Consider the following 15,063-nt stretch of genomic DNA (forward strand, 5'->3'; position numbering starts at 1 on the left):
TGGGATCCACCTTCGACTAATATTTACAACTCACTTTCCTTTATATTTCTTAAAACCTGTGTCAGTTCAAAGTGAGATATATGACCGGGGATAGAGGATAGAGGGAGTATCTAATTCTGAAAATTCAAATCCATTTTCTAATTAAGTAGCTTCTCTCATGATCTCTTCCTTACCGATATCCTCTAATGGTATTTCCATGTATCCTTCGAATTTTTAAGTTTATGCTCAGGGATAAGGTGCTAAACCACTATGCTTAACTATATTAGTTTTTTTTTTATAAAAATTCAATAAGATCCATCTTAATATCAATCCTACTATTAATTAATTAGTTCTCTTTTTATACCCTATATATGTATGATATACTTATAATTTTCATTCGTAATTTTATTTAAAAGAATTCAGTTTCTTTTATATCTTTGAAATATTCCAATGGGTGCTACTCCGTTCGTTCGCCATTAGGAGTCTCATACCTTGGCGGCACGAGTTTTAAGAAATGTTAAGAAAATTGGTGGAAAAAAATTAGTGGAATAAGGTCTCATTTGTATATATTAGTTTTAAATGAAATATGAGTGAAATGAGTTAGTTGAAGGTGAGACTCTATTACCATTTATGATAAATCAATTTACTTTAATAGTCTAAGTCGTCTCCCAAGTCAAGTAGTGAGATATTTTAAGACATACTTATACACTTCCATTAGCATACAATCATTCAACTAAACTCATTCATTATGTCACCTCTGCAACTCATCTCAATCTTCCTACTTCTCCCACCACTAATACTCTCCGCCGCGCTACATGCCAAACATGGATGCCTGGACCAGTGTGGAGATATGGTGATTCCATATCCATTTGGAGTTGGGACAAATTGCAGCCTCAACCCATATTTTGAGATCAACTGCGATTCTTCCACTCACCCTCCAAAAGCTTACCTCTCCATTAATAATATTAAGAAAGAAGTGATTGAGTTCAATCAAACTTACATTCGGATCAAAAGCCCCTTCATGCTTTCAGCTTGCTATGATCAGTCAACGGGCAAACAACATAGTATGACTATGAACTTGTCGGGAACTCCCTATATGCTTTCGGATGGAAACGTGCTCACTGCCTTCGGGTGTGATGATATGGTGCTGCAATCCAACGGAAGTTCAACCGTTGGCGGCTGCTCGGCGTTTTGTGCAGAAAAGAGTGATGCCGGCTTCGGAGATTGCCACTATAATGGCTGTTGCTATCAAGACCTATTCACCGGTAATTTTGAAGATCAGATAAGTTTTATTCCTCCCCTCAAAAGACAGAAGGAAATGAATATAAGTAGTATATACTATTTCCAAGTGAAAAAGTAAATATATCAACATTACAATAACTAATAGTAACAGTCCCTAATAAATTTGTGCCAAATTCTATCCACATCTTTATTGATTTGATCAAATGATTCTCGATCTTTATTTTTGAAAGTTGTCAAATTTATCCCAATCTTTCCAATCAGTTTTTATGATTTTATCAAATATTTAATTTTGTTGTTTCTACAATATAAAAACAAATAAAAGTAAAATATTAATTAAACCGCAATCTTTTGGCTCAACTTTATCCCAATTTAATTAAAGGGACAACCTCATTTTCTACCTTCGGTCTAAATATGTGGATTTCTTACTTTTAAACAATCTGAAATACTTTTATTTAACTAAAACATTGGTTAAATATGTCGGCTAGAAGTTTTTTAAAGTGAATAACATAAAAAAAAGTAGTGGCTATATTTATAAAGAAATATACTTCTTTTGTTTCTCAAAAGTATGAACTCTTTCCTTCTTAATCTGTCTCTAAAAAAATATGAACATTCTAATTTTGAAAATTCTTTTCTCTTTAATAAGGTTGGACACATTCTCCATTAACAATACTTAAAAATCTGTTTCTATCTATCTCTCTTACTTAACCTATTATACATTCAAACTCATGTTGAACCAAATGTTCATATTTTTTATGGACGGAGGAAGTAGTTGGTTATAAGTTTGGGTCAAATTTTCGAATTAGTACTACAATTTAAGAATATTCTATTTTTAAACCATGCAATAGATATTTTAAGTACTCCTCTCCGTCACCAAAATATTATCCATTTTTATATTTTCCTATTTCTGAATTTTATTTCTCTACACAATGATACAAGTTCCACTATTCACTAATACTATATATAATTATTTTTCTTTTTCATTTTCTAATTTCGCGTTAAAACTCATACCTTTTCCAAATTTCTTAAGTATTTTAGGAGGGAGTAATACAAATTTCAGTTTCCTAAAATTAAATTTGAGTCACAGGAACAACTTTCTTGGAAGCAGAACTTATTGACGTGAGCGGAAAATCACTACGTGAAAAGCTTTTCCCATGCAGCTATGCTTTCATCCAGGAGGCAAAATGGAATGAAACCATATATTCATATCCATTGTACTACCTCAATAACTCAACGGCATTGGTAAACGATGACTGGGCATCTGCAACAAGGCCACCGGTAGTGCGCTTGGACTGGCTCGTTGGGGCTGAGAACTGCAGCCGATCTAAGAATTCCAACACTTACGCATGCATACACGAAAAGAGTGTTTGTGTTGATTATAGAGAAACCTATCTCGGTGTTAAAGGATATACATGTAGCTGCGTGCAAGGGTACGAGGGAAATCCTTACTTACAGGGAGGATGCCAGAGTTAGTTTCTTTTCTCCCCATTTCTATTCATTTATAAATCATAGCTACACTGATACGAGATATCTCTATGAATATTCCCTCTACCCTATTATTTAGTTAATTAGTGATTTGCCATATCTTTCCATATATTTTTAGTATCTTTATTTCTTATTCCCTAAGTCAGAGTAGTCTTATAAATAGGAGATATTGTATTCTTCTATTCCATTTCAAGAAATATCAATTTATCTTTTATCGTCACTTTATCTTTTATCGTCTTCTTTATTTTCTCGCAACCCTAGTTTGGAGCTGATCCCGGGGAAAGCCCGAGACGTCCACTTTTATCCCTCCGTCGTCGACCTCTCGCCGTCGTCGGAATCTTGTTAAGGGAACTTATCCCTTAACAATTGGTGCTTTCATTGAGAGACTCATGGCCGAAGTCAAGCTTTGTTCTTGGTCGGAGATATCGCAAGCATGCGAAGGCTTGCAATTGAATCCAACAGCAGCAACGTTGGAGCATATTCTCGCTAGGTTCACCCGACTCGAGACCCGATTGGTTGAGTATGAGCGCAGGGTAGCAGCAACGCTCCCTCCGTTGCAACCCGATCCTGATCCACCCGACCGACCCCGGCTGTACGCGGCCTCACAGCCTCAACCACCGATCCACCGGCAACCATCGCCTCCATACCAACCGGACAGCCCCACCAGCACCATGGACTGCTATTATCTACTATCTCACACGTATGATAAGCAATGTTGGAACCAGCCGCCGCAGCCCGTTCACCCACGACGTACAACCTGCTGGGACCTTCCTGACTGCGGCAATCTGTCTTATGGATATCAACAAACGCCAACTTATGCTCCAGAACCCTACCCATACGCGTACAATCCACCAAGGCAGCAGGGATACCCGGGTTATGATCAACCTCCACCACGGCTGCCTACCAGCTGGGACCCGCAGGGACCGTCCTGTTGGTACCCGCCAACACCGGCCTTTGAGCAGCCGTCCTACACCTACATCGATTCATACGCGCCACTGCAAATTTCCTACACCGGAGACCACCGAGAGCAGCCTGACTCCCAGCCCCCGCGGCTGCCATATACAGACTCAGAATCACTTGTGCAGCCTATAAATTGCTCCTCGGGATATTATCTGTGGCAGCTGGAGAATTCCCCATCACGTCAGCTCCCCCTCCCTGACCTTCCGCTGCATTTACCATCACCGCCACTGCCGAGTCACTGTCGCTCAGCTGCGCTGCTGCCTACTCTTGCCCCACCGCCACCACCACTGCAGCACAACTTCCACACTCAGCCGCCACCGTCACACGACTACCACCAGCCTCCAAAACTTTCCTCCCAGCAGCCACTGCTAACAGCAGCCCTACCCCGCCAAAATTACTCGCAGGTGCCTCATCCAAAAACCTACCAGCCGCTGCCGCCGCCGTTGATTCTTGATTGTGATCGAGTTAAGGAAGGCTTTGCTGATTCTACCAAAAATATTCTCGATTCTTTAGCTGGTTTTGGTAGAGTTGAAACAGTTGAGAAGATGGAGAAATCCAGTCCGGATTCCGCATGCAAAGAGAAACCGGTGCAAGGTTGCATAGAGGTTGAGTGCTCCCGACAATTGAATGCTTCTCGAATCAAGATTCTCCAATCACAGATTGATTTGGGTGATTCCATTGTGGACAACGCATCGCTGGAATTATTGGGTGATGTTGCAGGAATGAATCATCGACCAACATTGCTCGACGGTGATGCATGGTTGATCCCGCCTCGCAATGACACACTATATTTGAGTGTTCTTGGACGGGTTGACAACCTATCCATTTTAGCGCTGAATTTTGATAATCACATTGGTCCTCCTTTGATGATTTTTGATAGGGATGAGGAAGGGAGACGCTTCCCTATTCGGTGTGCGTTTGATCCAGGTGGGAATAGCTCGCCAAAGCTTTTGTTCGTGATGCTCTTCATTGTGTCGTGGTTCCCACCTTGAGGACAAGGTGGATTTTAACCGCGGGGGAGTTGATACGAGATATCTCTATGAATATTCCCTCTACCCTATTATTTAGTTAATTAGTGATTTGCCATATCTTTCCATATATTTTTAGTATCTTTATTTCTTATTCCCTAAGTCAGAGTAGTCTTATAAATAGGAGATATTGTATTCTTCTATTCCATTTCAAGAAATATCAATTTATCTTTTATCGTCACTTTATCTTTTATCGTCTTCTTTATTTTCTCGCAACCCTAGTTTGGAGCTGATCCCGGGGAAAGCCCGAGACGTCCACTTTTATCCCTCCGTCGTCGGAATCTTGTTAAGGGAACTTATCCCTTAACATACACACTTACAAGTTACAATAGGGTTTGATCAACACTGTGTTTTGTAAAAACTGATCATCATTTACATAGAACTATTGGAAATTTATGTGGAGATATTTAAAAACAAGAACAACAAGATGATATACTTTGTCATAAGAAGTCTTGTTAAATACTTGACTGAATACTGAATAAAGAGTACAAGGATCATCCAATTTATACTAGTGTAGGAATGAACTAGTTGGATGAACCTACATGTACAAATATTAATACATCTATATTAAAGTAATACACAGCATTAATACTAAGAGTTGAACCACTGATTCATGAACCTTAGAAAATGTAATAATATTCAATAGGAACTGTTGAGGTATAAAAGATCAAAAGTATTCAAATCCTTTCTATATAAATGAAACTTGTTAACTGAACAAATCGATCTTAAGTTTGGTTTGACTCAGCTTGTTAATTCAACAAGTCAATCTTGAGCTTGGAGACATTCAAAACATGAAAACATTATGTGATGGGTTAGCATAAAGATTCCGAATTCAATCACCTTCCCTAACAAAAAAAGAAAAGAGAAGAGAAATTTTTCTTTAAAATCGTTAATTTCTCAATGCTTGTGGTAACTTGCCTCATCTCATTTGCTTCTTTGCCAGAAATTTCCTCTTCAAGTTTGATGGGGTACGAACTAAACCCTAATGGCAAGCCCAATAACAGTGACGGCCCATCAGCCCAGAGCCCAAGAAAGAGTATCTGTTCGGCACCAAAGAGTTCGGCACGACCCAAGAGTTCGGACTCAGCCTACAGCTCGGTAAAAGCCGACCAGTCAAGCTCTCCTCTCAGATCGGCAAGAGCTGATCGGTAAAGTCCAGCAGTTCGGTCTCAGCATTCGACCGAACTAGGAGTTAGTGGACTCATGAAAGGCCTCCACGACCTCCGCTATACCCACGATCTATTTAGTGGTACGAAGCAGTTATTGAGCAGTTATTGCTCACCCACGATCTTGTTAGTGGGGCTGCAAACCACGACCTTAGTTCAATGTATAAATAGAACTTAGATCAGATAGAAAAGGGTTAAGCTCTCTAGAGATAAAATCATATAGCAAGGCTGTGTTGTAAGCTGTAATCCCAGATCAAGCAATACAATCTTGCCCTCCCTTCTTCCCGTGGACGTAGATTTACTTCAGTAAATCGAACCACGTAAATTCACCGTGTCGTAATTTATTTTTACGAGCATTTATCATCATCAATAATTCGCGGATTCATCAAAGTTCAATTGCCAAACGTGGATGCATGGATCAATGCGGGAAAGTATCGATTCCATTTCCATTTGGTGTGGGTTCAAATTGCTCCTTGGGGCCATCTTTTGAAGTTGTTTGCAAGAAGGACACCAACCCCGCGAAACCCTACCTCCCTCTTTTGAACACTGAAATCGCTGAGCTGAACTCATCGAAAATCATTGTCAACTACATGAACCTATCTTCAAATTGCAACAATTGGACAGACTATCAAGTTGAGCCAAGATTAACAATTAACTTGTTGGAAACGCAATATAGATTTTCAGATGACAACTGGATCACCGCCATTGGCTGCAATGTTATGGCTGTCGGGGTTATTAGAGAACGCAAACAAAGTTCTATTCGCAGCAGCTGCGCAGCCATTTGCTCTGAATTCTATGATCGCAGTGATTACGGATTGTGCTATTATGAACCAACATCTTTTGCAGGAGATGGTTGTTGCAGAGTTCCAATTCCAAGAGGTAATAATCAGTTGATGTATTGTTTCTACACATAATTCAACAGATACCTTCAGTTATATATTTGACTGTTTTATTGGTACGCATTCTCATATAGTACAACAAAATTTAAAAAACAGAAAATCACTTGGAAATGTTGAGCTTATAAGATGTTACAGAGATTTTCATAAGTAGACAGTGAAGTATGTGTTGGATCATTTGCAGGTACAACTTACCTTGAATCAAATTTGACCCATCTCAGTGAGGAACGGACAAGTGCCAATATTTCTTGCAGCTACGCCTTCATTCAATACACTGAAAAAATAAATGCAAATGATCGTAATAGAAGGGTATTCAGATTTATGAATTACTCAAACCCGATCCAACTCAATGCTTTGCCAAGCATGGCATTGGATTGGAGGATCGGAAGGATGAATTGCAAAGAAGCACGGAAGGATCTCACTAACTTCGTCTGCCGAGATAATAGTGATTGTGTTGATTTTGATGCTACGCTTGGAGGGTACCTTTGCAACTGCTCCAAAGGATACACAGGCAATCCCTACCTCAATCCAGGATGCCAAGGTTAAATCTTTTGCCTCATTACGCTATATATAATGATTTATTTGAAAATTGAACTACAAATGTAGTATGCTTTATCAAATTACAACTAGCTAGTGATTATGTATCTAGCAGATATTAATGAATGCGCTGATGATTCAACTAATACATGCGTCTCGAACTCAATTTGCGAAAATGTTCTGGGGACATTTCACTGTTCGTGTCCGAAAGGGTACATTGGTGATGGGAAAAAAGATGGCACAAATTGCATTCTGCCACCGCCTTCCAAAACCAAGATGACTATCTTGACAGGTAACAATATACTGTTCCAACTCTCATATCGATCAGATATGCTCTGCTCATTGAGTTTTACTTATCTGTAAAATTTGGTTAATTTTCTCACTCTTAAGTTTGCATGTAGGTATAGGCTCTGGATTGGGGTTTCTTCTTCTAGTTTCAGTGTTCTTTTGGTTGTATAAATTGTTGCGAAAGAGAAAGGAAAGAATGGTAAAAGATAAATTCTTCAAGCGAAATGGTGGTCTTCTTTTGCTTCAACAGACGAATGAAGGTGCACTTGGAAAAACAAAAGTTTTCCCTGCAAAAGAGTTGGAGGTGGCTACGGATAACTTTAATGGGAACAGAATTATTGGACAAGGAGGGCAAGGCACTGTCTACAAAGGAATGTTGTATGATGGTAAGATTGTTGCGATAAAAAAATCAAAGTTGGTGGAGGTGAATCAGTTGGAACAGTTCATAAATGAAGTGGTGATACTATCACAGATCAATCATAGGAATGTGGTCAAACTATTGGGGTGTTGTTTGGAGACTGAGGTTCCTCTCCTCGTTTATGAATTCATGCCAAATGGGACACTTTTTGATCTAATTCATGATCCAAGTAGTGAATTTCCATGTACATGGAACATGCGTTTGAAAATTGCAGCAGATATAGCAGGTGCGGTAGCGTACTTACACTCTGCATCTTCTGTGCCTATCTATCACAGGGATATCAAGTCTAGTAATATCCTTCTAGATGAAAAATATGTTGTCAAAGTATCAGATTTTGGAACTTCGAGGTCCGTTGCTACAGATCAGACTCACTTAACTACTCTGGTTAAAGGCACGTTTGGATATTTAGATCCTGAATATTTTCGGTCGAGTCAATTCACAGAGAAGAGTGATGTTTATAGTTTTGGGGTAGTTCTTGTCGAGCTTCTTACTGGGCAAAGGCCAATATCTCTTGTTAAAACAGAAGAGGAAAGAGGCCTAGCGACCCGGTTCCTTGTATGCATGGAAGAAGAATGTATGGACACAATTTTAGATCCAAAAGTTCGGGAGCAAGGAAGAAAGGAAGAGGTGACCCTAGTTGCAAAGCTTGCACAAAGATGTTTACACTCGAAAGGGAGAATGAGACCAACTATGAAAGAAGTTGCTAATGAATTGGAAAGTTTTAGGATGTCTGAAATGTCGAGTGGTGTTAACGTTGAATCAGAAGATGTGAGATCGTTTGAAGATATGTCTGCGATGATTTCAGACACTGAGTACACATGGACCAACAGTTATAAGAGTGCTTTCACATCATCATCAGAAACACATCCGTTAGTGTTATTTGAAAGTGCATCATAATATAGACGCATTTGTAGTAGACTCAAATAAGAAGATCAAGACTTGGTTCTATGCGATCTCTGAGATTGATGATTGGAATATTTACAATTGTTTTTAAGTTTTTTTTATCAAATGTTGTGGATCTTTTAGATTTGTGGTTTGTTCCTTGGGTATTTAGTTACTTAATTTTTGTTATTGTGTTGAATCGATGTTTAGAGCATGTTTTTCTATTACGATTTAATTTTTTGTCTCGATTTAATGTTTATATTTGTTTAATGACATTAGTCTAATTCACATCCATCTTATAATATGAATAAACATGAAAATATACATCAAATGATTCCATTTATCATCCACAATTAACGCCCTGAAATTTTATTTATTTTTTTTGGGGGGGGGGGGGTGGGTGTTTCAAACAATTTGAATAAAAGTTATTGTCTTATAATGTATTTTCAAGTCCATTTATGTGGAGTCAAATTGTGTGAAAAAATAAATTAATTAAATAATTTGACTAATAATAGTAGTATTAATTAATTAGTTTAATTCAATGAATTAATAAGTTATCTAATTAAATAGTTTCATTTATAAATATTGACACATAACTATGGGATAATGTTGTATAGAATTAAACAAATATTGAATAGTCTAGTTAGAGTAAAAAAATAGTGATTGATGTGATATAAGCCGTTTGCACAGCTAAGTGTTAAAGATTAAAGAAGTAAGAATGCAGATTCAAATTGTGTTGTTTAGAGACTCAACAATGCAGCAATCTTTTAGATGAGGGGTAGGGTGATTCTGTAGCTGATACTTTCTCAACAAAGCTACTATCTATAAACTCGTATTTTACATTTATATTCAATGCATATAACCTGTTTGAATAAATGCCGCATTAGTACTTCACTGCATCACCTTTCCCTCTTTTAAATTGCCATCCATGAAAAACTTTTATTCTTCATTTACTAGTTTTTGGATGTGTAGCTGTTTTTGTTTCTGTTTTCTTGATCGCCTTTTTCCTATTTATTTGCCTTGGTTTGAATAGTATTCCAAGTTTAGTTTCTATCCGACTTATCAAACGAGCATCCATCCCGTTTGTGGCAAAGATTCAAGGCATACTTTCCGTCTTCGTTTTTAAATTCCCCGTGATGATCCACTCAATGAATCATTTACCATCTAAATGCAAAAACATCGTAAAACATAAAAAGTTATAACAACTCTTGATAAGAACGCATTTTATTTTGCAACTGAAAACTAAAGCACTCAGGAAACCAAGAAAAAAACAGATAAAAGTTACAACCACGCTTGATAAGAAACATGTTATGACTGAAAATAGATAAAACAACATGAAAATTACTGCTACACTGTTTTTGAATTGTCACTTGATGATGCTGAAGGAGATGCCAAAGGATCTTCAGTTACCAGCGTAATGGACGCCCTCCACTCGTCTATCTTAGCAGCTTTCTCTATATCTAAACTCGGAAGCTCACGCTGCTGCAGAATTTCAAAACTCTCTTTGCTCTCACCAAGAAGAATGGCTCTCTTCCCTTTCTTTGATGTTGCTTTTGTGACACTTCAATGTTATAACCTGCACTAGATTGATGAGGCACGCTGCCAGTATACCCGAGATGGTGATGGATACACCCTCAAATAGCTCGTCACCATCATGGTATTCGCCTTCTCTCAATCCTACCAAGATCGTCTGAGCAATCCTGTACATTGAGTTAGCCGCTATAACTCTATCAGGCCAGTTTAGAGGATTCTGCATTAGAATATCTCTCGTTTGAGCCGTAAAATCTGTCACAATCTTTTCTGCCATGTTAGAAAGATTTCGCAGTGTTTCCTTCTGTGTTGTGTCACAACGGAAATATCAAACCACTCGGAAACAAAAAAACAGATAAAAGTCATAACCAGATACATAACTAAACAACATCAAAATTACTACTACACTGTTGTTGAATTGTCACTGGATGATGGTGAAGAAGATGCCAATGGATTTTCAATATCCAACTCCAAGGATGCCCTCCACTCGTCAAAATTAGCAGCTTTCTCCACATCCAAACAAGGAAGCTCACGTTGCTGCAGAATATCAAAAATCTCTTTGCTCTCACCAAGAAGAATCGCTGCTCGCCTCACACTTTCTTCCCTTTCTTTAATGTCGCTTCTGTGACACTTCAATGTTATGACTTGCACTAGATTGGTGAGGCACGCTGCTAATATATCCGAGATGGTGATGGATATACTCACAAATAGCTCATTATCAGTTTGGTTCTCGCCATCTCCCATTCCTAACAAGATCGTATGAGCAATCCTGTACATCGAGTTTGCAGCTATAACTCAGCAGGCCAGTTTAGAGGGTTCTGCATTAGAATATCTCTCGTTTGAGCCACAAAATCTGTCACAATCTTTTCTACGCTCGTGCTCATTATATCCGTGTCCTCCCATTTTCTGTACACTTCAGCTCCTATCCAAACCACTTCTGCTGCTTTTCTTATGCTTTCTAACTCGCTAGTACTGTCTAGAGTTTCCTCGATAAGCTTCACGATGGGCAAGCCCTCAAATGCAAACCATTAATTGGTTAGCCTTCTCGTCTGCAAAGTTGAGAAGAGCAACTGAAATGGCGGTCAAAGTCACCACGGGCTGAGACCAGCAATTTGGAGGTTCTTGAGAATGCAAGCTCGGGATTTCGCTGCTGTCAAATCGCCCCAACCCATTGAAGTTTGAGGATTTCTTCAGAAGCTGGATCAGATTCTTGGGCTACCTTTTTTCGCCACCCTTTATCAGCTCATCCGCCTCGTTGCAGATGTTCTTGAGGACTTTATATGGCAGTTGTGGCTCACCTTCAAGTAGAAGAACATATTGGCTAAAATCGACATGTGCTCCCGCTAAAACAGGTCTTTCATTCTTGCGTAAACACAAGAGAACTGCTCTACCAAATCTAGCAGAGAGGAATAGAACTAGTTTGGCTTCTAAAACAACGAGAATCTGAACCCCGATGCAGAAATTCAGAACAAATCTTACTGCATCACGAAGAAGCTTCTTGCTTGTGCGGCTTTGAACTTGAAATGGAAGTGATCTGTCTCTCCACTCAACCAGCCTCCAAGTCCAGTACTTGTCAACCTTGACTTCATCTCTAAAGATCTTTCGTTCCATCTCACAAATCTTGAACCACGAAGCAACGAACCATCTCAACAGAGGAGCGATAGTTCCAATCGCCACTCCAGTACACTGAATGTTCAAAATCCAACCAACGGACCAACGATATTTTGAAGTAACAAAAACACTCGAATTGACTTTATACCTAGGATATAGAAGCCTATGTGAAATCCGAGCTTTGACCAAACCTGCAGCTGTGAAAAGGCACCAGAATCCTAAAGTAGAAGAAATGGCAGACCTTGCCAGCACAAACTGAGGACTGCTAGTTTGAGCCATCACCCAATACCCTTTCACCATATTTTCAACCTCATCACTACTAAACCTTCCCCACTCTACTTGTCTATTCGAGACCGATTTGTGCATTTCATTATACTTCAATCCTATGTATCTCTTGGCTCTTGGAGCCATCAACGATACAGAACATAACGTTGCAAGGAAGAGGAGCATGAGCGCAGTAGATACCATCTGTTGGGGAAGCAACACATATAACATAGATCCAGAGCTAAGGATCTGAACAATATGAAATGAATGTATACATTTCCAGCAATAGTGATAACTAGAATGCCTAAAGCTGCCATGTTTAGTACAATACCATTATTCTCCGTGGAGCCCAACGATGTCGACATCAAATAAAGGCTGCTAAGCCTCGCGAGTTTATTCATACCGGGAGAATGCATTGAGAGAGAAATACTTACAGGGAAGCCAATACTTTTTGCTTCTGAAGCCAATAAAAGCATCGGCCGCCATTGCAAGTGTGCAGACGGCAGAAGCTGGTGCAATGTACGTACCTATCCACGGCATTGTTGAATCAAGCGATGCTTGTACTCTTTTCAGATAATCCGGATCTTCGAGCGTTGGGGATGAAGCCATGAGGCCGAAAGCTAACTCTATCGATTCGATTTCTGTCTGATTTTCTCTTATTTCAATCAACATAGTATATTAGTATTCCATTTAGAAATTAAATTTTCAGTGATGTCTTTATTACCCTGCTCTTGGTCAAGAATATTTTTTCTCAATTGGATTGTTTTTCTATTATGGTGGACTGGAATCATGCAGTTTTTTCCAAGTCTTGCCAGTCTTATTGATAGAGAGAGACACGTGGGAAGTTCGAGCAAGAACGTAATTATGGCTGAAAATGGGCTTTTTTATTGACCCATATGTGATATGTATGCATGTGTGGCCAAGTCAGGATTTTGATAATGGGCCCAAATGATAATTCTCGGGTATTTTTTTGACAAGAGGCCCAACAATAAGACCATTAATTTTATGTCTCGCATCTTCCTTATCCAATAAGGTTTATGAAAATATTCTCGTCCAGACACAAAGACAAATCTCTTTCAACTACTAATCTAAGATCTACAAATAAAAAAAATGAACTCATTAAATTTCAATTGGAGACAGCTAGGGATTAAGTTATTAATATTCAGACAATGATTATAGTAAAGCGCCATCCCAATTTGACCCCTAATTTGGATGTTTACTGCATAGGGTTCGTCTCTAAATATTCCGTTCATATTTTGTAACAGCCTTATTTTTGTACTCCAATCCATTAAGTTGAGTCCGGCTAAAAATAATTAATTGATTATTGTGCCTCAAATATTAATTGTTCGGAAATAATATTAGGCAGTAGTAAAATAATTAATAGATAGGAAGTGTTGACCCTAGTTGCAAAGCTTGCACAAAGATGTTTAAACTTGAAAGGAAGAATGAGACTGATACGTGCATATCCATTTGTAGATTCTCATATCTTTATTAATTAGTTATTTTGATTTACCGTATCTTTATGATATCTATTTTCTTGCTCATTAAGTTAGTATTAGTATTATAAATAGGGTTATTGTGATTCTCTTTCAGCAATCAATGAATACATGAATTTACGCTTCTTTCTGTTTTATTTTAGTACTTCGTTTAAACCTTGATTTGTCGACGGGATTTCGCCTCCCGGGACTTCTCTTTTATCTTATTTATCGTCTCCGGCATCGTGATAAGGGAAATACCCTTATCAACTGGTGCTTTCATTGAGAGTCTCATCCTCCCTTCTTCGTTCATGGACGTCTATCTCGGAATGGGGAGAATGGAGTCCCTGTTCAGGCCGTGCACCACAATAGCGATGCACGCCCCGGAGAATTCAACAGCCGCAATGCTGGAGAATATTCTCACTAGGTTCGCCTGAATCGAGACCCGATGAATTGAGCATGAGCGTAGGGCAGCAACCACGCTCCCTCCGTTGAGCCCAGAACCTGACCCACCCGACGGGCTCCCGCTGTACTCCGCCGCACAACAGCCTTACCAGCCCTGCACTTGGCAGCAACCGCCGAGCTCTGGCCTTAATATGCACTGGTATTCTCATCCGCCACCTCCTCCAAACACCGACCAGTTGCCGCCTCCATACACCCACCATCAGCCCTCTTGCCCAGATACTAACTCTTGTTGGTATCCATCGAACCCGTCAAGCCCTTCTTGTTGGTACCCGCCAACACCGTCCTTTGAGCAGCCGCCCAACACCTACATGGAGTCATACAAGCCGCTGCGAATTCCCTACGTCCGAGACCATCGAGAGCAGCCTGACTACCAGCCCCCGCGGCTGCCATATACGGACTCAGAATCACACGTGCAGCAGAGAAATAGCTCCTCTGGATATCATTCGTGGCAGCCGAATATTGCCCGTCACAGCAGCTGCCCTTCCCTGACCTTCCGCTGCACTCACCGTCGCCGCCAACGCCGAGACCATATTCTTGTTGGGACCCACCAGGACAACGCACAAAGCAAGATGCCGATTCCCAATTCCTTTCACATATTGTTGAGGCAGATGTTTCTGGTGGAAAAAGAATCACTTGGCCTGGTATTAGGCCATATTTGACATCATATGGGGAGAAGAGTGTTGATACGGGAGTGGTTTACAAGGACCGCCCAACATCACATGCTCAGAGAATGATCTCGTTGATAATATCTGGTCTAGAGGTGATATATCAGGTCAATCTTCAATAGAGCTCCAGAAAGAGTGCCGTGTGCAAACCGTTGTCCCGCCTTCCATGGGAGAT

At 39.6% G+C, this 15,063-nt stretch overlaps 2 protein-coding genes across 2 annotated transcripts; one reads left to right on the forward strand and one right to left on the reverse strand.

Annotated features, from left to right (window-relative positions):
- Positions 1 to 707: 707 nt before the first annotated feature.
- LOC121784944 (wall-associated receptor kinase-like 1) lies at positions 708 to 8,893 on the forward strand. Its single transcript, XM_042183225.1, has 7 exons — positions 708 to 1,244; positions 2,306 to 2,686; positions 5,635 to 5,650; positions 6,249 to 6,736; positions 6,938 to 7,294; positions 7,406 to 7,582; positions 7,692 to 8,893. Exons 1-7 carry the CDS (start codon positions 728 to 730, stop codon positions 8,891 to 8,893), a joined length of 3,138 nt encoding a protein of 1,045 aa, XP_042039159.1. The 5' UTR covers positions 708 to 727.
- Positions 8,894 to 10,810: 1,917 nt separating this feature from the next.
- On the reverse strand, positions 10,811 to 12,892 carry LOC121785255. The gene is made up of 4 exons (XM_042183642.1): positions 12,718 to 12,892; positions 12,559 to 12,593; positions 11,628 to 12,487; positions 10,811 to 11,177 (listed from the first exon to the last, which is right to left on the reverse strand). Exons 1-4 carry the CDS (start codon positions 12,890 to 12,892, stop codon positions 10,811 to 10,813), a joined length of 1,437 nt encoding a protein of 478 aa, XP_042039576.1.
- Between the last annotated feature and the right edge of the window lie 2,171 nt (positions 12,893 to 15,063).

This window comes from Salvia splendens, chromosome 21 (assembly GCF_004379255.2).
Source record: "Salvia splendens isolate huo1 chromosome 21, SspV2, whole genome shotgun sequence".
Taxonomy (NCBI): Eukaryota; Viridiplantae; Streptophyta; class Magnoliopsida; order Lamiales; family Lamiaceae; genus Salvia; species Salvia splendens.

Bases quoted from the DNA above. Each gene is read 5' to 3' on its own strand.
- LOC121784944 (XM_042183225.1), top strand. From the start codon at position 728: ATGTCACCTCTGCAACTCATCTCAATCTTCCTACTTCTCCCACCACTA. The intron at 1,245-2,305 runs GTAATTTTGAAG...TTTGAGTCACAG, and splicing joins CTATCAAGACCTATTCACCG to GAACAACTTTCTTGGAAGCA. The intron at 7,583-7,691 runs GTAACAATATAC...GTTTGCATGTAG, and splicing joins CAAGATGACTATCTTGACAG to GTATAGGCTCTGGATTGGGG.
- LOC121785255 (XM_042183642.1), bottom strand. From the start codon at position 12,892: ATGGCTTCATCCCCAACGCTCGAAGATCCGGATTATCTGAAAAGAGTA. The intron at 12,488-12,558 runs GTATACATTCAT...CTTCCCCAACAG, and splicing joins TTATCACTATTGCTGGAAAT to ATGGTATCTACTGCGCTCAT. The intron at 11,178-11,627 runs GTAGCCCAAGAA...CTCGATGTACAG, and splicing joins ATAAAGGGTGGCGAAAAAAG to GATTGCTCATACGATCTTGT.